Source organism: Apis florea, unplaced genomic scaffold, assembly GCF_048593485.1.
Source record: "Apis florea isolate Af1SG1 unplaced genomic scaffold, ASM4859348v1 contig_3081_pilon, whole genome shotgun sequence".
Lineage (NCBI taxonomy): Eukaryota > Metazoa > Arthropoda > Insecta > Hymenoptera > Apidae > Apis > Apis florea.
In genome coordinates, this window is record NW_028256703.1 from 1693804 (window position 1) to 1716181 (window position 22378).

General features: G+C 27.1%; 4 protein-coding genes across 12 annotated transcripts; 2 read left to right on the forward strand and 2 right to left on the reverse strand.

The window, feature by feature from the left end:
- Positions 1-3724: 3724 nt before the first annotated feature.
- LOC105735674 (uncharacterized) lies at positions 3725-6748 on the reverse strand. The gene is made up of 2 exons (XM_012487475.3): positions 6542-6748; positions 3725-6362 (listed from the first exon to the last, which is right to left on the reverse strand). The coding sequence occupies exons 1-2, from the start codon at positions 6572-6574 to the stop codon at positions 4197-4199; spliced, it is 2199 nt and encodes a 732-aa protein (XP_012342929.3). The 5' UTR covers positions 6575-6748; the 3' UTR covers positions 3725-4196.
- A 132-nt stretch (positions 6749-6880) lies between these two features.
- Positions 6881-8665, reverse strand: LOC100864049 (protein dj-1beta). Its single transcript, XM_012487593.3, has 4 exons — positions 7846-8665; positions 7473-7631; positions 7218-7407; positions 6881-7112 (listed from the first exon to the last, which is right to left on the reverse strand). The coding sequence occupies exons 1-4, from the start codon at positions 8035-8037 to the stop codon at positions 6991-6993; spliced, it is 663 nt and encodes a 220-aa protein (XP_012343047.2). The 5' UTR covers positions 8038-8665; the 3' UTR covers positions 6881-6990.
- Positions 8630-20142, forward strand: LOC100869711 (uncharacterized). Of its 9 annotated transcripts, none has more exons than XM_086908817.1 (9): positions 8734-8876; positions 9891-10032; positions 10135-10164; positions 11824-12183; positions 12308-12388; positions 12457-15862; positions 16523-16801; positions 18144-18342; positions 18432-20142. In XM_086908817.1, exons 2-9 carry the CDS (start codon positions 9985-9987, stop codon positions 18496-18498), a joined length of 4470 nt encoding a protein of 1489 aa, XP_086764943.1. In that variant the 5' UTR covers positions 8734-8876; positions 9891-9984; the 3' UTR covers positions 18499-20142. The 9 variants fall into 9 exon arrangements, with proteins under 9 accessions (XP_086764938.1, XP_086764935.1, XP_086764939.1 ...); XM_086908811.1 differs by lacking the exon at positions 10135-10164 and adding an exon at positions 11017-11145; XM_086908809.1 differs by lacking the exon at positions 10135-10164 and having other exon boundaries at positions 8656-8876; positions 11842-12183.
- Positions 20143-20375: 233 nt separating this feature from the next.
- Positions 20376-22227, forward strand: LOC147657513 (transcription factor 15). Its single transcript, XM_086908832.1, has 3 exons — positions 20376-21195; positions 21494-21842; positions 22036-22227. Exons 1-3 carry the CDS (start codon positions 21119-21121, stop codon positions 22072-22074), a joined length of 465 nt encoding a protein of 154 aa, XP_086764958.1. The 5' UTR covers positions 20376-21118; the 3' UTR covers positions 22075-22227.
- Positions 22228-22378: the final 151 nt, after the last annotated feature.

Below are 22378 nucleotides of genomic sequence, written 5' to 3' on the forward strand. Positions count from 1 at the left end.
GTACGAAATTATCCCCTCTCTGTCTGCCTATCGCTCACTTTTCCCGCGTTACAACTTATTGATATATATTTTTTTGCAAATTATATTTTAAATTCAATTTTCAATTTGTGATAAAATATGATTTAAAAAAAAAGAATTGAAAAAAATCAATGAACTATATACACTATATATGAACTATATACTATATATATACACACACACATACACACACATATATATATAATATCACGAACAGGTGGGTTTAAGTGTAAATTATTTGAATATTGAAGAGCATGAACATGTGAATTGTTTTATTCTTTCCGCGATATCGCTTCATGTCAATTATCGGACGTCAATTACCTTATGTTATGAAAATTCAATCAGTCAGATATTTCAAACATAATACATAATACCATATTCGATAAGGAAATTTCTCTTACTTACATACATACTCTGAAATATAATAATGAGTTGCAATTATGTATTTATTTATTTTAATAATATTAATATTAATTATTTTTATTATCATATAATCCGCCAAAATAATCAATTTATAATGGGAAGGGAAAAATTAGAATAATAAATAAAAGTTATTTATTAAAAGAAAAAAAATATTTAGATTATATAATTATGTAATTATAAATAATTGTAAAAAATTTTTTTTTGAAATCTATTATTTAATTTCTAGTTTCGCAATATTCTAGGTAGAATATGAATTATGATGATACCTCTAAATTACAGATCTGCAATACATTGACAAGCATTCATATAAGTATGTTAACATCTATATGCTAATGAAAATTTCGCGTAGTTGTTCACGTGTGACGCGATTATTTCACGTTTTTTTTCAATAAAAGTGATACATTCAATCCATTATGAAACATATTCTTTTTTCTTTTTATGAAGAATTTAATTTGATAAAATAAAGAATATGAATAATTGTCATATAATTTATCGGAATAATTATTTGTTATTATTTAATTATAATTACTTTATGTTATTCTGAGAATTTTCTTTTAATTTTATTAAATTTTTTTTTAAATAAATTGAATTTGTCTTTATTTAAATTTAAATATTAATGAATCTAAAATTATATTCTTTTATTCAAATCATTCTTCAGTCGATATTATTGAATGTCATAATATATTTTCTCTTATATATTACACATTTTACTTTTTTTTTCATGCATCGATAATTATGATTAATATTAATTTATTTCAACAATACATAATAAGTTTGATTTAATTTTGATATTTTAATATCTAAATGCATCGATTAACATCCATGAATGAAGATCTACTTTAAATTATTTAAAAAAATATCCAACTTTATCCTTTATTATCTATTAAATTTACTTTGTTACTGTAATTCAAATTTTTTCTGATTAATTAATGACGATTTAACAATAATTGATGCAATATTACTAACAATAATCAGAATAAAGTCGAATTATCTCTATATGTGACGCGAAAAAATAAATTATTCAAATAACAATAATACTAAATTCAAAATTAACGTAAGTGAATACTCAAAATATTTGTGCAAACTTTAGTCTAGACAAAAAAGAAACCTGTTTAATTTGCTATCGTTTATGTCAGTTTTAAAAATTTTCGGAATTCACTTTGCATATTATGATCGAATTTCGATTTCTATCATTCTGATGATAGAATTATTTTCGATTTAAAAAATAAGTATAATAAAATAAAACAAGTATACAATCTGAAATATATTTATCGTGGAATGATATTTCTGATAAAAAGATGCGCGAAAATGAAAATATCCGATAACATTATTATGTATTGCGGCTATCAATAAAGAATTCTCAACGTGATCATCATTTATCTCGAGACACACAGTCTAACTAACATGTACTTCTACCATTTATCAGAATATCTTATCAATTGTCAATCTCAAAAAGTATTAATCATGAGATTTGGAATTAACAATAAATACTTTTAAAAATTGCAAGAAAAAGAACAACAAACAATTGTTTATTACAATATATTAATGCTTGTTATATTAATGAATGTAATAGATATTAATATATTATAGATATTAATAATATATTTTGATTATTTAAATTATTATAATTATATTATTATAATTATATATATATATTATAATTATTAATTATAATTAATAAGCTTAAACTAATGAAAAAATTAATTTATTTATTATTTGAAAAAACGAAATGGAAAAAATATTTCGAAAAATTAAAGTTTCAAATGTAAAAATACAATAGTCAATTGATTAAAACTTAAAGAATCAATCAATCAATAATCAATCATAATAATATTTCAATTTTTAATTTTTTTTAAAAATAGACATTTTTTAATACAAGTATCAATTTTATTGTTCGTACTGCACACCTTTACAAGATTATTATCTCACATTCACTTTAATCATTCGAGCTTATCGAATATAATTCTTTAAATTTATATATGAAGGAAACACAAAACAAAAGTGCGAATAAACTCAAATTAATAATGTAGCATTTGCATATTTTTTTTAAACGAAGATCATTGCTGATATAGGTATCTATTAAAATAAATAATATTCATATATTATTACAACGATAAAAAAGAAAATAATATTTTTAAATATTACAATTACATTTCTGGAAAATTACGATAAATTGCTCGAAAATAAGATTATAAATTTAATTATAATTTCAGATTTTTATGATTGTACATATGCTTACCGTACATATAAACTTATATAATTTGATGGAATTTTTTACAATACAGGTGAGATTAAAGTTTTTTTATTGTAAAGTCTATTGATTGAAAGAAAATAAAATATATATGGATTATAATAAAATATATTTATAAAAAAATATTAGTATATAAATTTTAATTTTTTGCAACATTTTTGATAATATTTATTAATTTTGATCAATGATAAATAAGAGTTTTTATTTAATATAAAATAAAAATTAGAATAAAACTTGTTAAATATTTTTGATAATTGAAAATTTTGTGAGAAAAAAAAAGAAAAAAACTCGTTCATTAGTATTCAAAATACAATATATAATATTAATTCTGAAATTATTTTTTTCCATATTTGTCATGATTTTTTTTTTATCATGAGATTAAACTTCTACTTCTAAATTATTTTTTGACTAGTGAATGATCTCAAATTATTTTTCATTTGCATATTTTTATCATGTAATGTATAATTTCATCTTAATGCAAATATCTATCTCATAACTAATGTGACAAAATTACACTTCATAATCACACGATCATATGCCTAGATGTACCATCGTTTAATCAGGGCATATCAAGGTTGATCCAATAGATCTCCATTAGCGTATACATGGATTACATTGTAAAGATCTCATTTATAAAGATTCTAGATCGATTCTACGCTTGTGATTGGCGAGGGCTGATATCCAGGCTAATGTCAGCAAAATTGAGATCATTGCTGATATAGGTATATATCTTCAAGTATCCTTGATTCAATAGTAATAATATAAATTATTTCCAAATTTTGTTTTTTAGATAACTATTTTTTTTTAGATAATTTATATAATTTTTTGCTTTAAGAAAAAAAAATTAAATAGATTTATTAAAAAAATATTTAATTATTTAATATTATATAATATTATAATATGTTATAAAATACATTTTTAATCAATTGTAAATTAATATTCTAAACTATTTTTTAAATTAAAATTAATGATTACCGTTTATAATCAAAAATTTTAATCATATTCAATAGTAAAAAAGAGAAATGAACAATATTTTTCTCAAAGTTATTATTTATCTCGATACAATGATGTTTATCTAAAAATAAATACATTATGAATAATCTTAAAATAACAGTTATCTCGAATATTTAATATTTCATATTTGAATTAAGTATCTTGTTCAATTTTTTGTTGCGCAATAGTAATTTATCTAAATAAATTCGGGAAAGATCAAATATTTTTAGAAATATTAATAATAAATTAATATCATTAAAATATTACAGGAATTTGTTACATTTCAATACGTTGATTCAAGTAAAAAATATATTTACTTTTTTATTTATATTCTGTACAAAAATATATAATAAATATTTACATATATGCTGCTATTTCTGAAATAATATTTAACATAATATAAATGTATATAAATAGAGATCTTTTCCAAATTTTTCGATATAAAAATATATTATTATCCGTAATTTTCAGCAGATAATTGAATTTTTTAATAATATCATATCAAAAATATCTAATTTTTATCATTATAATTGCTGAAAATGATATTCATATCTAATTGAGATAACATTTCATCATCAGAATCATTTTCGTCAAGTTTATGCATAGAATTTGAAGTTTCTAATGATTTTTTTTGTGAAAGATTTTTAAATTCTTCTTTTATACCTGATGGAATTGTAAATGCAGAATTTTTTGGGGATAATACATCTATATTTTGAAATTGTAATAATTTAGTTCGTATAGAAGTTACATTCTTTTCTTGTTTACTTTTCACTTTTTCATGACAAGATGGAGAAATAGTTTTTTCAAAACATTTATCGACATTTATTTTTTCAAAAGATGTATTATTTAATACTTTAGGCTCAATTTCTTTAGAATAAATATTTTTTGATGATAAATGTTCAGCATTTATTTGTAAAATCTTGGAACTATGAGAAAGACATTTTTTTTCATTTATATCTGGAGCAAATCTTTTTAAGCTTTTTAATAAATATTCAGCTCTTTGTTTATCATTATTTTGTAAATTTTCTTCTTCTTTTGTAAATAATTCTTTAGATTTTTGTTGTTCAGTTTCTTCTTTCATATGTTTTACATTTTTAAATTTGGAACTATTAAAATTCTTTTGATTTTGTGAATCTATAATATTACTAGAAGAAATTGAAAAAAATATATCACTATCAAAATTCATTGATTTATTTATATCTTCATTTGTTTCATTCAAATTTATAGAAAAATTGGAATCTATTTTATTATTATTTTCTATGTTCTCTTTGAAATTTATTAGCTCTGTATTTTTTTTTGAAATTAAATGAATATTACTTTTTAGTGGCTCTAATTCTATCGTAGAAATAGAATCTGCTTTTTCTTTCTCTACTATCTTTATCTTTTTATCTAAAATATTTTCAAAAATTGTTTTCATATATTGTGTACGTTCTATTGTACCTTTACTGGTATAAATTGCTAATAAACTTGAAGGTGAAATTAGAATTTGATATTTATTAGAAACAAAAGTTCCAGAAATTCTTAAAAGACCTACATCGTGTAATAATACAACAACATTAGATTCTAATAAACCAGGATATTTAAGTGGTATGTCTCTGTGAAGGATTCCTCGAATATTGTCTGTAAAATCTTTTAAAATAATAGGAGGATTATCATGACTATAATCTATATGTTCAACTATTCCTGCTAAAAATTTAATTTTTGTATTATTGAAACCATTCATATTTGCTATTTTTTTAACAGTGGCAATATTGTGATCTTTCAAAAAATCTTGTGGCAAATCATCTAACATTAATTGCCAAGCACCTTCTGTAAATAAATTTTTTGTATTTTGAGAACAATATTCAGATAAATTATTTGTATTAGTCTCTTTATTTAACATTTCATTTTCTTCTAAGTTATTTAAATATGAAACACAAGGTATATTAGAATCTAAATCATCTGGTAATAAACCGGCTGGTCCTGGAAATTTTCTAATCAGTGTCATCTTTTTATTTTGTGGAGTTTTACATGCAAGCAAATTTTTTATAGAATTATTGGATTGAATATTATTTGTAAACTGTTTTTGTAATGTATTACATGGTAATTGTTTTCTTGAATGTTCAAACATGCATAGTTTGAAATTATCATTATTTAAAGTATTTTCAAATATACTTTTAGAGATTTGAGAATTTATTTTCTTATTTAATGATGTATTTTCTAATTTTTCATTAATATCACTATTATCTTTAATTTTTGTTTGTAACATCAAATTTTTGTAATTGGTATTATCTTCTATAATTTTATCCTGTATATTTTTATTTTTAAGTATTCCAAGTACTAAATCTTTTCTAGGTAATTGATTATTTTTCCATGTATGTATTTGATTGATATGGATGTTTGATGAAATGTTATCATATGATCTTTTTGGATCATTTAACATATTTTTCGATACATTTTTTTGTGATAAATTTTTATTAAATACCCCAAGAATTAAATTCTTTCTTGATTCTTTATTTTCATTATATTTCAATGTAGTTTTGTTAATAATATTTTGTTCCCAACAATCTATATTACAAATAGATGATGAAATTGAATCATCATCAATATCTATTTTACGTCTTTTAGGTTCACTTTCTTGATTATCTTTTTGGGAACAATACTTATTTATTTTATCATCTACATCATTCAAGAAATCCTAAAAATGTTAAATAATAATTTTTAATAAATAATTATTTTTATAAAAACGTTTACATATTATGATATATATTTTATTAAATACAATATTTTAATAATATTTTATTTAATTATTTTATAAAATAAATGATTATTATATAATTTAATACAAATTTTTTGCGAAAAATGTTTTTAATTTACCTGATCGAAATCCCAATCATCACTTTCAAACATTTTTTAAGCATTAAACTTTTATTTTAATATATTTTATTTTATATAACATTTATTTTTTTTATAGCTAATATGATAAATTAAATGATGAATTAATATAAATAATATATAAATAATAGTATATTTTGGATTGATTTGTAAAATGTCAAATATTACAATCATTGATTACATAGTATTAAAGATGGTAGACTTTAAAGAATTTGATCACAATGGTAAATTACATAACATGACAAGCGGATATTTTGAATTTATATGTACTTAAAAAAAATTTCATAAATAGTAAAAATCAAATATCATAGTTAAATAATATTAATTGCATAATATTAATTTATTAAATTTAAATGTACAATATAAATCATAATAACATAATAACATAACATGCTTAATTAAGGATAGATTTATTTAAGAATTGATTTCCTTTATTGTACATATAACATTGCTTGTGCTACATTATCAGCTGTTTCTTTATCAATTAATTTTTCAGCAATTGCTAATCCAAATGCAAATGCTGTTGCAGGACCTCTGCTAGTAATTAAATTATCTAAAAAATTATATTATAAAAATTGTATATTATAAAAATAAAATATTTATAAACATAAATAAAATATTTTTAATGACAAATAGAATTCAATGTACAGAAACATACCATCAATAACAACTTTATTTTCCAAATATTTATAATAATCCACTAACTGATCTTTCATTGCAGGATAAGATGTAATCTGCTTTCCTTTTGCAATACCATGAGCCTTTAATGCAGTAGGTGCAGCACAAATAGCAGCAATAAGTCTGTTTTCTTGTTGTTGTTGTTGTAATAGTTTTCCCACTTCTGCAGACTATTCAAAACATAAAAGCTAATTAATATATGTTTTTTAAAAAAAAAAACATTAATTTTACTTACAGATGCAAAAGCTTTTGAGCCATCTAAACCACCAGGTAATATTACAACATCATATTTTTGATTAATTACATCTTGAAGCTTTGCATCAACATGTATTTTTACATTTCGACTACATTTAACATATGGATTTTCAGTAAGACCAGCTACTGTAACATCAATCTAAAAGTAAATAAATAAATAGATTGTATAAAATTTACATCACAAAATAATCATTTAATTATATATTCATTTAATTTATTAATATTTAAAAAAAAATGATTTTTTATGAAATAATATAATTTTTCATTCATATTTAATAAAATATTTGTATATTTAATATTTATATCTAAAGCATAAATATATAATTTAAGGTTATATGTAATAAGAATATTACTCCAGCTCGTCGTAAAATATCTGTCGTTATTACAGCTTCCATTTCTTCCGAACCATCAGCAATCAATAAAATTGCTGTCTTTTTCGTCATGTCTACAGTATAGTTTGCCTTCAAATTTAAAAGAATTTTGCAAGCTGATCGCGCAAAAAGTGGAAGAACACTACGCAATACTGACATATATATAGATGCCATAAAGAGAGAAAGATTATTTACGCTAAATGCCAATTATTAATGACAGAGTGATTTATATATATATATATATATCTTTAATATATTTTTCATTTTTTATATATTTTTCCTATCATACAAGTAAAAAGATATCATAAAATTAAGTTTAATTAAGTATAAAAAAATAATTTTGATATATTAAAATTTATATAAATATATATAATGTTTTATTTTATAAAATATAAAAAATACAAAAAAAGATATTTTATTTTTATTAATAAAATTATATATAAAAAAAAAATAGAAAAATATATTTAAAAAATATATAAAACAATTATAAAATCGTATATAGGACAATATTCGTTAATTTTTTATTTCTATAATCTTAAATTTCTATAATCTTAAAATTTGAATGAAAGATCTTCGAAAGATTTTGAATCATATATTCAAATTAAAATACCAATATTATATGAATTGAATATTCATAAATCTTTCTATTTTTTAATAATAATTTTCTATTGAGAAACTTTTAAAATAAAATATAATTTATTATTGGCTTTTTAAATTTTCAAATTGCCACCAGAAAGAATTATGAAAAAGAAGCAGAGGAATGTACGGAATCGGAACGCACCCCTACAGAAGAAAAACGAAACAAAACGCAGTACAAGATGGCTGCGTTTGGGTGTTGTGGCTACTGATTTGTGTAAAATATTCTGTAGTAATCAATGGTTAATTCGTAGTGAATCGTTTAATTTCTATAAGTTGTCTATTAGTATAATTGAGCTTGTGTATAACGTGTACGTGTGAAAACAAGTCGCGTTTGGAGGAACAATGCGAGCACATCGTTGAAACATTTATCACGGGTGAGTTTGCCTTGAAATTTTATGGCTTTCCACTTTATTTTAACGACTCTCCAGAATTCCGCCAAGACAAGGTGCGATGTGACAAAAAATTCTAGTAAATAATTTGCGATCCATCAAAACGATTCAATAATTGACTTATCGTTCACAATCTCATATATCTTTCTTTTCGTATTTTCTGCATACATGACGAAATTGTGTAAATAGCTATTTTTTTTCTGTATCTTCACATTGCACATCGATGAGTCAATGAAAAGTTTTACGATGTCCATCGCTCTTTGGTACGCTTTAATTGCGTTAGAATAATGATAAATCGTTTTAATCCATAAAACTTATTTAAATATTGACTACCGCTTTCACCGTGACTCAAGACCACTTAAAGAAAGTAGATATATGTAATTGCTAGATTGTTAAGATGGGTTGTTAAAAGAGGATTTAGTTTCCTTTATAAATTATGAAATTGTAAGAATTCATAGATATAATTTTTTTTAGTAATTATATAAATAAAACAATTGATTTTTTCAGGATTTTGTTCATATATATTTTCATTAATTTTATTTATATTGTATGAAATTAAGTTATTGAGGTATTGATGACACAAGTTATATTTATTATAATAAATATAATAAATATTTGATAGTAATGTTTTATTCCTTTTATAGGATACTTTCCATATTTATATTCTATAGTTCGGAGTTTAGAAATATTTTAATTTTAGTTATAAAAATAAAGCCATTAGGGATATATAAAACTGAAGGTATATAAAACAAGGTGCTTCAAAAGAAATGATTATATATTGTTATAAAAATTTATTTCAATATTAAAGGTATTATTTATATAAATTAAATATTATTTGAATAGGAAAGATTATATAACTAGAAAATAAATAAAATATAATGCCATAATAACTGACATCATAGTAAAAAAAAGGGTCATTAATAAAAAAAGAAGCATGTTAGCAGTATTTTTTCTTAAACAGTTATTATAAATATACTGATAGAATGAATATATATATAGTTCAGGGGGTGGATGATAGGAATTTACTGAAAATCCAAGATAGAAGCCACTTGAAACACTGGAGAAAGACGGTGGAGCTTCGGAGGAGGAGGAGATGTCTGCCGGCACCCAGGGCGAGATTCGGGTTGGCCCTTCGCACCAGGTTTGCCATATACCTTGAAAACCTTTTTTGCTACTTAGCTATATTGCACAATGTACCTAACTCAAGGCTTGTTCTCCTGAAATATGTATTTTGAATGTATAGATAAGGCAGAGTTCATCATTGAAGCACCAGGTAATTGTGACATCATTTTTTTCACAATACCTATATGTTCAATGGTAATTACTCCTCATTTATGTATTTCATTTTTCCCTTGTATGTAACTAAAATTAGGACAGTATTTAGGTTATTTGTTAGGTATGTGTATTGTTTCAAAGTTGTTAAAATAATTATAGTTTTAAATAACTGAATATAAAACTATATAAGATGTTTGGAACTGTATTATTAGTAACAATATCTATGTACTATTTGCTATGTACTATGTACTATTTTACTATTATATATTATATGTGAATTAAATAAATTAAACAATTAATTTTTAAGCTTAATTATTTAATAAGAAATCTTTATTTAATACATTGAAATTTTATTTTTAAAATAAATTATAAAATATACATTAATTATCAATAACTCATATATATATATATATAAATTATGAATAATTAAATTAATTTATGAAAAAAATAAATGTATTGAATTAATTTTTATAAGATTATATTATTAATTTGCAATGCTATTCAATGTAGTTATTATTTTCAATTAGTTATATTATTTTCAAATTTTTTTACTTTTTGATAAGAATTATTAAAAAAGTGCATGGTGTGTGTACTAGTTCAAAAATTTATAATAATTGAAATATTAGTATTTTCTTAATGTTTGAAATCCATACTTATAGTAAAAAAATTTTAGAAACTTAACTATTTAATTTATTTTATATTTATATATATTAAAAAAAATGAATTGAACAGTAAATGGCACAAATACCTACCTATTCCACATACAGGTTTGTTGTATGCCGATGGTTCAAATAACAATGATAGTTATTCTTTAAGTCATAATAATGATAATTTTTTACTTGCTTAACAGTACAACCACGACACTCAGATCACATCACAAGTACTATCCCTCTGATTGCTACTGTTGCTGGAAGACCCTAAATATGATGAAAGTTATTATGATGAAGCATTCTAACAATAATTTATAGGATATTATTATGTAAGTGTAAGATATTAGTTTTATATATTTATAGTGGTTTTCAGTCACGGTGAAATTAAAAATATTTTATTATTATGTAATAACCCATTGGTTACTTGAACCATCTATGAAATATTAATGTTAGGAAATTTGTGGAGAAGTATTTAAAATATTTAAAATAATCTATATTTTCACTTTTATTATATTTTGTTCTCATCTTTTTTTGTGACGTCATATTGTATTCGTTTGTGAAATAATTGTTTTTCGTTCATTTGCTGTAACTTTCTTTATTTATGTTTATCTTTTCATTGAAAAAGAATATCATAAATGTGCTTTTTGTTCGCGTGCAGATTAACTTTTAGCTTTAATTTGTATACATATGAATATAATTAATTGTTGTCAAATTATTATAAGTTTTAATACATGTATAATAATCATACATTATTTTGAATTTTTCTTATTTTATTATATTCTCATGTTTATATTATATATATATACATATATTTATGATCATATTTATACATAAATATAAAAGTACTCATGCTACTTCTCGTACTAGTATTGTAACAAACGGAACAGAATGGAAAAAAATTATACTGGCTCGTGTAGTTTCGAAAAGCAAGCCGGAGTATAGGTGCGTACAACTAACTCGCTTTGGCATTGGTGCTAACCACGCACAATCCCGAATTTTGGGTACAGGAATTGGTTTCTTGTCAGGCTCGTTTGCCTGAGTATCGGCCGGGTATACCTCCTGGAGAGCTGCTTCCTGATCCAGAGTTTTCTAAAGAACGAGAAGAGCTAAGATGGATTCCAGCTATGGCATTAGACGGGGATCTTCTGATGTACTTAAGGGCAGCTCGATCTATGGCTGCATTTGCTGGTATGTGTGATGGAGGATCCCCGGATGACGGTTGTGTGGCTGCTTCACGTGACGACACGACTATCAATGCTCTGGATATCTTGCACGACTCTGGCTATGATCCAGGAAGAGCATTGCAAGCTTTGGTTAAATGTCCCGTACCTAAAGGCATCGATAAAAAATGGTCCGAAGAGGAAACTGTAAGTAAACGCAATTAAACCGGAAGATTGATTAGCTTTATTATCATAAATATATGATGTCATTTTATAACTGGAAAAAGAAAGGTCAGACTTACAATTAATAGATCATTAATCTATTTCGTAGAAACGCTTCGTTAAAGGACTTCGACAATTTGGAAAAAATTTCTCAAGGATCAGAAAGGATCTCTTACCTCATAAAGACACGGTAACAAATCTATGTGAAAGAAGAAATTAAAAGAATAAATAGCAAACTCTCTTTTTCTTTATTTTTAGCCGGAATTGGTTGAATTCTATTATTTGTGGAAGAAAACACCAGGAGCGAATAATAATCGACCTCATCGAAGAAGACGACAAGGTTCACTTAGGAGAATTCGTAATACACGTAATTCGCGCGCTGGTACTCCCAAAGAGGAAGTTCCAACTCCGCCCAAAGATACTCCACCAGCTAGTGTCAATCAGAAAGAGCCTGTTTCAGAACCGGAAACTGTACCTGTTGGAACACCTGCGAGCAATAATCCTGGTGGGGAAATTAGTTCTGTAACAGAGGACGATAATTCGGAAGAGGATAGTGATTCTAGAGATACAAACACTAACGGAGCGATACATTCTTGTCAACATTGTTTCTCGACTAATTCAAAGGAATATCAAATAGCTGGTAAGGATAGGTTATTGCTCTGTACGGAATGCAGGACACATTTGAAAAAGACTGGAGAATTACCGCCTGCACCTCCGTATCTGTTCCGCCCTGTGCCTGCGGAATCACCAGATAGCCCAGGGAGAATGCGTACAAGAAATAAGGCTAAGGAAACGCCTAGACCTGCAAGACCACGACGTACAGGTGGAACGGATACTCCTGATCAAGAAAAGCAACAACAACAACAACAAACACCAGACAAGAATAAGAAAAAATCTAATAAATCAGAAACACCAAAAAAGGGTCAAAAACGACCACAGACGGATGACGTGGATGAAGACAAAGAGTCTCAGAAACGGAAACGTCCTGGTGAACGTCCTGAGAGTCCCTCAGAGTCTCTCACAACTGATAGTAACTCTCTCATGGATGAACCTGAGAGAGAAGGAGAAGGTGATACAAATGAAAATCAACCTACTCCGGTTACAGTGCCAACTGAGGAACCTGTTAGTCCGGCAGTAACTACACCGGAAGAACCTTCCGAACCAACGCCAGTTTCTACTCCCGTACCAACACCTATACAGACTTTACCAATTTCTGTTCCTGTTATTCATACTTTAGAAAAGAAACCATTATTAGAAGAACCAGTAGAAACGAAAGATCAAATAGAAGATGTTCCTTTAGCTATGAATCAGCCACTAAAATTGGAACCTATGCCAATAGAACCAGCCATGTCTCCATCTAATGAAGATATGAAAGAACCCGAACAACAGCTGAATTTAACTACATCACAGTCATTGAATATAAACGATATGAGTCAAAACATACCACGTAATTTATCGCAATCAATTCAAAATAGTGGTATTTGTACCTCGACTGGTCCACAAAGTATACAGAATTCGCAGATTATGTCTCCGACGCACCAAGGACTGCCACTCAATATGCAGTACACATCCAATGTTCCTCCTGTTCAAAATGTACCGCAAAACTTATCACAAAGTATGCAAATGCCGTCGAATATACCACAAAATATGTCAAATGCGCAAAATATGGGACCAACACAAAATCTTCGAACACATGGTGAAAATTTATCAAATACGCAAAATATGCCTCAAAGCATACCGGGACCACCATTGAATCTCAATATTTCACAAAGTATACCAACGAACATGACTCAAATGCCTCAAATGCCGAGTTCACCACAACCACTTGGTTTAACCGTGATGTCTTCGGAAAATAGGATGTCCGAAAGAATTTCTGATGATAGACTATCTTCGGAACGAATTAGAGATAGAATACCTGAAAGAATACCCGAAAGAATACCAGAGAGATCAGAAAATAATGAACCTGAAAGAAACGAGTCGAATAATTTATTTCAACCTATTCAGCCAAGTGGAATGTTATCAATAGAAAAACCATCTTCAATGTACAATTTAGCTAGTACACCACCGATGGAACCGCAAAATTTGAAAATCAAACAAGAGATCATTCCTCCTGAACCAGATCCACTTCAAAGTTTAAAAGAAGTTAAAGTTCCTGGTTTTCAATCTGGATTTCCAGGCCCAAGTTTAGATAATATTAAAAAAGATCCAGATAGTTCTAGTAAACCGCCGACACCTAGCAAGCACTCCATATCTAGCAGTCAATCTGTACCTCAAATACAATCCGTAGCAGCATCTCCAACTCCAACTCTTCCACCACCACCTACGTCTATACCTCAGCCAGTGATGCATCCAGCCCAACAACCAAGTCCTCATATGGCTCATCCATTCCATCCACATCATCCCTTAATGCATCATTCATTATTTACTGCCATGCATCCATATCATCCTCACGCTTATCCAGGTTATGCTCCAGTTGGAGCTTATCCTTCATTCCCGCCCTATCCATACGGTCCAGTTCCGCATGCAATTCCACCTCCGTCCCCGCAAAGAAGTCAAGAAAGTACAACAATGATGACGGCACATCATTCGAGTACGAGTTCTAGTGTGACGACGAGAGAAGAAGGAGAGAATCTTATAGCTACGCATCACCACTCTTCTACTATGCATCAAGCTACAGCATTGCATCATGATAAATTGTTAACTATTTCTTCTCATAGTTCTCATAGTCATTCTTCATCGCATAGTTCACATAATACTCAACGCAAGCCGTCACTAGTTTCAGCTACATGTTTGACATCTAGTAGTTCGGCCCATCATCATCATAGACCGCCGCAATCTCAACCTCCAATTGTACCAGAACCAAAAATAGAACCTGATTTAGTAGAACAGGAACAAGAAGAGCCACCAAGTCCTCGAGGTCCATCTCCAGAACCCCGAATCGAGGATTCAGAATGTCACAGATCACAATCTGCAATTTTTCTACGACATTGGAATCGAGGCGAAAATAATTCTTGTACCAGAACTGATCTAATGTTCAAACCTGTTCCGGATTCGAAATTAGCAAGAAAACGAGAGGAAAGATCAAGAAAGCAAGCAGAAAGAGAAAGAGAAGAACGTGATAGAGCTGCAGCGCAACAAGCTAGAAAAATGACTACACCAGAGAAACAACCAGAGACATGTAAACCACCTAGTCGAGGACCTCTTGAGCCTGTCGTATCTCCTTATGATAGATATGCTGCAAGACCAGGATCTTACGCGGATACACCTGCTTTGAGACAATTATCCGAGTATGCTCGACCACATGCTGCATTTTCCCCTGCTAGACATCCTGCGCCGCCAGATCCAATGTTACATTACATGTATAGTCCTGCAGCTCGTGAACGCTTGGAATTGGAACATTTGGAACGTGAAAAAAGAGAACGAGAAATCAGAGAATTACGCGAACGAGAATTAAATGATCGGCTAAAAGAGGAACTCTTGAAAGGAACACCTAGACCAATGCCAGCACCAGTGGATCCACATTGGCTAGAGATACATCGACGTTATGCGGCTGCAGGACTTGCACCTGGACCTTCAGGTCCTCCTCAAGCTTTACACCAATTCGGTCTTTACGGTGCACCACCGGGACCAAGTCAATTGGAAAGAGAACGTTTAGAAAGATTAGGTAACATTATTTTCTACTTAATATCAAGCTTATCATTTCCTTGAAAATGCGTATCTTTCTTCTCGCATATTGCATTGAACACGAAATTAACTATGAATGAATGATTTTTAGGCTTTCACGACTCGGTTGTTGTTGATTAATATTTCAGATGTAAACTGTGTCTTTTTCAAAATTATAGATAATGAACTTCAATATTCACAAAAAATCAAAATAAAAAGAATACAGTTTACATCCGAAAATTTTGAACAACGATTATAATTATCTGATTGAGATACGATCAAATAGAAGTTTAGGATCTAGATCAATATTGTCCAAGTTAAAATTCCAAAATTTTTTTTTTTTTTTTTGATTTTGTAAAAATGATTCTTTTTTTAAATGAAATAAAATATACAAATTATCTAATTTACAAATGGACAATGCTGATTTAAAGATAAAGCGAGATAATAGTTATTTTTGAATGTTAGTTGCTTTGATATTTTTATCATAATCAAATAATCAAATAAAATTAAGATATAGTTATTAATTAAAAAATATTAAAAATCTGACAGAAGAGTGCCGCAAAAAAATAAAAAATCCGTTGTAGAGAGAATTATTACTAGTTGGTTAGAATTAAGAGTACGACTGAGACAGTATGTTTGATCGAGGCGCTGTCGGGTTTAGGGATACCGACTGCAGCCGGCGGGGGGCCAGCGGGTGCAGGGGCTGGCCATCCCGTGGCGGCTCATCACCACGGCCAGCTGGACGAGCGACTGGCTCTAGCTGCTGACCCGATGGTCCGGTTGCAGATGGCTGGCATTTCGCCCGAGTATCATGCTCACACTCACGCGCATACGCATGCGCATACGCACTTACACTTACATCCGGGACAGCAGCAGGCCCAGCAACAGGCTCAGCAACAGCAGGAAGCGGCTGCGGCTGCAGCTGGATTCCCCCTGCCTGGTAGGTCCTACAAATTAGGATGTTGAGTACGCTTTCGCACGATGATCGCTCCTTTCATCGACTATATTTTAATGATTAATGATTTAATCTTTATATTTTAAGATCAAAAAAGATTATTTTTGTAAAAATATATTACAATTTTACTTTTAATAATATATAAATATTAGATATTTTGATAGTTTTTAAATCGGATGAAATATTTTTTTATAGTTTAAAAAATATTTATTAAAAAATAATTTTACAATCATAATTTAATTTATTTATTTATATACTTTATTAATTGTATCTAATGCATATTTTTCATAAATATTAAATTATAAAATTAGATTTATATATTTTCTGAGAAACAAATTTATATTTTTATTAGTTTTATATACGTTTATATATTTTTTAAGAAATAAATTTCTTTGATTTTTTTTTTTTTTTTTTTTTTAATAAAATAACAAGTCTGTGATCGGTAAAGCGATCGATTGCATATAAGCGTACTATACGTGCTTAATCAATTTAATGTCGGTCACTTTAACTTAAATAAAAAGCATCCTAACTATTGCAACAGCTTATCTTTTTTTACGAAAAAATAAATAAACAAATTTTTCTCTGCGGCAAAAGTTTTTTTTGCATTTTTCTGTCGCTTTTCTCGCTATACCATATTATTAACTTGGCACCAGAGCTTTTCGATCATCGAATGCAGCTTCTGGGTGAAGGTACGATTCATCAATAAAAATTCTATGAGTTTTTAATAGCGTAAATTACTTTAAGTAAATTGCAATGATTGCGTGCGTGCGTGTGTATACTAGTGTGAATGGAAACGATACAATGTGTTGATAATACACAAATATTTTAAAATATTATCCGTTTGACGATTCCCTTAAATATTGCATAATATTTGTATAATTTATCAATTTTAAAATAATATAATATCTATATGTTTTTATTATTAAACAATTTTATTATATAAATCTGTAAAAAATTAATTATTTAAGAGTAAAATCTAATTATGCAAATATAAAATTTGAGAGAATTAGTTTTGAGAGAATAAAATAAAAGATATCATTTTAATTTATAATTTCAATCTTATTGTAAAAATTATACGCAAAAGTATATAATAGTAAGATATTCATAGTTTATCGTAATCTATGATAATAAAATTTAATTAATTTTGGACAGATAACAGAAGAAGAAGAAAGTTGCGACAGCTAATAAAAACAAATATCACAAAACAAAATCTCACGCTTTATCATGCATGTCTCTCTATTCATAAATTTCTCAAAGCTTTATTTATCCTATGAAGGCAACAACGCAATCATCTTTTACAATTTACTAATGTTTTATATGTGTATAGCGGCAGCTGGTGCAAATTATCCTCGACCAGGCTTAATGCCCCGTGACCCAGCACTGGCTCTTCATCCCGCAGAACTTCTTGCAAGACCGTATGCGGATATGGCAGCGCATCACGAGCAATTACAACGTCATCTTATGATGGAACGCGATCGATTCCCTCCTCATGCATCACTTGTTGCACACCACGAGGAATATCTAAGGTTCGTCCTTTGAATTCCATACAAAGCTTACAATATGTATGCTTGATTTAGACAATCAGTGTATTGGACTAACAAAGGATGTTTTTTAGACAACAGCGTGAGCGCGAGCTTAAAGTTCGCGCACTGGAAGAAGCTGCACGTGGATCACGTCCTTAAGTGTAATTGTATTTATATATTTTAATAATTATCCTTCATAATTAGGGATGAGACGGTCCTCGTTATAAGTAATTAACGAGTTTCATACGATGATCCTAATGAAAGGAATATCGTGTTAAAAAAAAAAAAAGAAAAAAAGAATAAAAAGGAAAAAAAAAAGAAAGGTGCAAAAATAAAAAAAGATAAACAAAAGAGATCTGCTCAAGATCATTGACTTTACATTTAGGATCAAAAATTATTTTTATGGTTTTCCTTTAATGTTAAGTAATTAATGAAAAATAAAAACATAAAGATTGTTACAATGCGTAACTTTTTAGTGTAAATATGACACGATTTAAAATATAGTGCTAGATTGATCTAGCACCACATAGAGGATTAAAGTTTATATATATATATATAGTGACCGCTTGACGTGTAAATTTGTTTGAAATCTCTATATATATATTATATATATTATTGAATCCAAGATATTATTATCATATGCTCAAACGAGATTCGTTTCCGTTTGATTTCATTTTTGACAGCGGTGATAATGCCAAAGTGTTCAGAAAAAAAAGTGGTTCACCGTGTTCCTCCTTTTTTTCTTCGTCCTTCCATGCTTATGCACAGGAAAATAAATTGTTCTTTGTTTGTTTTTCATATACACACATACTCGATTATATATTGACGAATACAAATCGTGTCTTCGAGACGGATAATAATTTTATAATCTTTAGAGTAGCTTCCCGAAAATGTTTAACTGTCTGTGTTTCATGAATGATTCATGAACAATTTTCACAGACTTTCCGTGTTTTAGCGTACCATAAGATATAACTTAAGTTTTAAATAATTATTGTAATTTCTGTGTCAGAAATTTGTATATTTTCTGTGTCACAATTTGTATATTTTCTATATGTATCCTTTTAAGATTTTACTCCGGAGACCATGAGCGTTTGATACTAGTTCGAGCGGCTGATTAATAATTAAAAACAAAATATAAAAAAAATATTAAAAAAAAATAAACTTTGTAACGAAGTGACCAAAGTTAAAAAAAATTTATAGAGAAATCGCATAATCTTCCATGGTCGTGCGCTCCGTGGAATTTACAGAAATATTCTGGGTGCAGGCACTGGAAATTAATGCGTGAAAATTTTTCAGAGAAAAAGAAAAGTAAATACTAAAAGAAATGATCTTTTATTCTGACGACCATTCGAACATGTAAATTTTCTGCTATATATATTAATTCAATGTAATCTAGTTATTTAACTAAGTAAAATATTTCATAGGAACGTCCAGTTTTATCATATTTTTTTTAATCATAAACAATGTTCGAAATGATTTTTAGAATGAAAAATATTGTGCAAATATTGAATGATAAATGTATGTTTTTATTTGCTTGCACTTAAGAAATTGTAATATATTTCTCCTATGTCACACAAATATTGGTGATGAAATTATACATTTTTGTTAATATAATATAATCTCAAACAGACGTTTCCTTTTTTTCTTTTTTCATTAATCTGTTATCAAAGAAATAAGAAAAAAATATGTTAAATGAAAATTTTATGTAATCAAAAGATTGAATCATTGTATAATTTCTTATTACCAGTTTGCCTGTCACTGGATTCCCTGAACAGAAATAAATGCCTGTCTTATAAAAGACTATCTTTTCGTGTATAGTAACTTATATCCTATGCTATTGCATTAAATGAACTTATAAAAAAGACAGTTATAAATCAGTCAGATGCTAACATGAAACTAGACTAATTAGTTTTACACATGGTATTTGTTTTTCTTGCTCTTTCTACCGGTTGTCGGTTTTTATTGACCGTAATGTGAAACCCAGTCTCTGACCATTTTATGTAGGAATCATCATATCTGTGTATATTGATACATTTGTGGTTGTAAAAGGAAATGAGTGTTATATTACCATTTAAGAACTATTTCCTATTATGTAGTTACGAAAGTGCAAATTGTTTAGTGAATATTTGAAAGAATAATTGCCAAGATATATATTTAATGAAAACTTTAAACTAGTGATTTTAAATAATTTGCATATTATATACATATATAGAATTATTGTCAATATTAGATAATTTCTCAATAATATTTTTCATATTTTTTTTTTATTAGCAGACAATTTATTCTATTTTATATTTTTTAATTTTGTTATGTACTTTTATTTAGTTCCTGTAAAGAAATGAGTAAGATTATTATTATCTATAAAGAAATTTTATTCAAAATTAAAAATTAAAAATTATTTTTTATTATGTATAAAAAAATAATATATAAGTATATTTGTTTTATTTATTTTATTTTGTTATATGTATTTCAGATTATTATTGTTATTATTGTTATTATTATTATTATTATTATTATTATTATTATAATGTATTCTGTTTTTCCTAGCAAAGTTTTGTACAAGTGGTTCATTCGCCCCTAATCGGATACACGTGTATTTCACATGTGTATTCATATAATGGGAAGGGATAGGGTGGGAGTTAAAGGCAACACATTGAAAAAGAGGGAATTCTGAAGAAAACTAAGGAAGGCATGACAGCTCAGTCGCTTATAAAATGAGCCACCGGTATAGTCGGACGTCTTTTTTAAGTTAAGTGTGTAACGATTAACTAATAACAATATGACAGCACGAAAGAGAGAAGAATCATCAAAACAACGTTATCAAGCTAATGCACGTGAGAGAGATCGTACTCATAGGTGAAAATAATTTTTATTTTTCTTATAAAAAATTGAAAATTTATTTTTTAATATGATGATGGTAATAAAATAATACTTAATTAATGTATTTGTATTTATTTATATAAAATATTATATCTGAAAGATATAATAATACAGAATAAAAATTGAATTACAATGAGTAAGATATATTATTCAAAGTAATTAGAGGAGTAATTATTTCAATAATTTGAATATTATTATATTAAGATAATTGTAAAATAAAAACCTCTAAATGCTTTGAACAGTGTATAAACAAGATATTCATCTTTTGGTTCAGGAGAACATTCAATAATGCAAAATTCACAAATACTCTTAAGAAGGGTAAAGAATTCAAACGTGAAATTCAAGAAATCCAATCTTCGCTGTGCAGTGTGAACACGGCTTTCAGTGCCTTGAGAACTTTAATACCAACGGAACCCATGGATAGGAAATTATCGAAAATAGAAACATTGAGATTAGCAAGCAGTTACATCAGTCATTTGGGTGCTATTCTTGTTGCCGGTCCTATAGATCAACCCTGCTTACGTATTGAGGGTACTAATGGTGTTTATGAAATAAATCATTGGGCTGATTCACAAACAAGACGGCAAGTTTGCACTTTTTGTCTTGCCATGCACAAAAAATATGTAAGTTAATAATAATAAAATAATTAATGATATAAATACTTATTTTCCATAATATTAATTACTATTTATTATTTACTTATTAAATTTATTTATAAATATTATTACTATATAATACTACTAGAAACTTAAAAAGAAATTGCAATCGCAAAAAATAAGAATTTTTATAATAATAAATAATTTTTTAAATTTTCAGAATTTAAATTTTGCGTCAGGTGTAATTTCAAATTATTAATGGAAATATTTTGTTATTTCTATGAATTTATCATCTGTAGATTAAATAATGTATAAAAATTAAAATTTATTAAAATTTTTTAAATAATTTACTCTATATTTTCTGTATATATAAAAATATTTTATAGTTTAATAAAATTTTTGTTATACATAACATTATTTTTTATTATTATATCTGATTATTGTATCTCTATTAACTTATAGCGTTTATTATATAAATAACAAATAGTGTGATAATTTATAACGTTAAATAAATAATTTTTGAATAAAGAATAAAATCTATGTAGATATGAATAATATAAACT

Excerpts from the sequence above, each read along its gene's own strand:
- LOC100869711 (XM_086908817.1), top strand. The coding sequence starts at position 9,985 with ATGTCTGCCGGCACCCAGGGCGAGATTCGGGTTGGCCCTTCGCACCAG. Across the intron at positions 12,389-12,456 it reads TCTTACCTCATAAAGACACG|CCGGAATTGGTTGAATTCTA; the intron begins GTAACAAATCTA and ends CTTTATTTTTAG. Across the intron at positions 18,343-18,431 it reads CACCACGAGGAATATCTAAG|ACAACAGCGTGAGCGCGAGC; the intron begins GTTCGTCCTTTG and ends GATGTTTTTTAG.
- LOC100864049 (XM_012487593.3), bottom strand. The coding sequence starts at position 8,037 with ATGGCATCTATATATATGTCAGTATTGCGTAGTGTTCTTCCACTTTTT. Across the intron at positions 7,408-7,472 it reads GCTCAAAAGCTTTTGCATCT|TCTGCAGAAGTGGGAAAACT; the intron begins GTAAGTAAAATT and ends TGTTTTGAATAG. Across the intron at positions 7,113-7,217 it reads AAATAAAGTTGTTATTGATG|ATAATTTAATTACTAGCAGA; the intron begins GTATGTTTCTGT and ends ATAATTTTTTAG.
- LOC105735674 (XM_012487475.3), bottom strand. The coding sequence starts at position 6,574 with ATGTTTGAAAGTGATGATTGGGATTTCGATCAG. Across the intron at positions 6,363-6,541 it reads ATGATTGGGATTTCGATCAG|GATTTCTTGAATGATGTAGA; the intron begins GTAAATTAAAAA and ends TAACATTTTTAG.
- LOC147657513 (XM_086908832.1), top strand. The coding sequence starts at position 21,119 with ATGACAGCACGAAAGAGAGAAGAATCATCAAAACAACGTTATCAAGCT. Across the intron at positions 21,196-21,493 it reads GAGAGAGATCGTACTCATAG|GAGAACATTCAATAATGCAA; the intron begins GTGAAAATAATT and ends CTTTTGGTTCAG. Across the intron at positions 21,843-22,035 it reads TTGCCATGCACAAAAAATAT|AATTTAAATTTTGCGTCAGG; the intron begins GTAAGTTAATAA and ends TTAAATTTTCAG.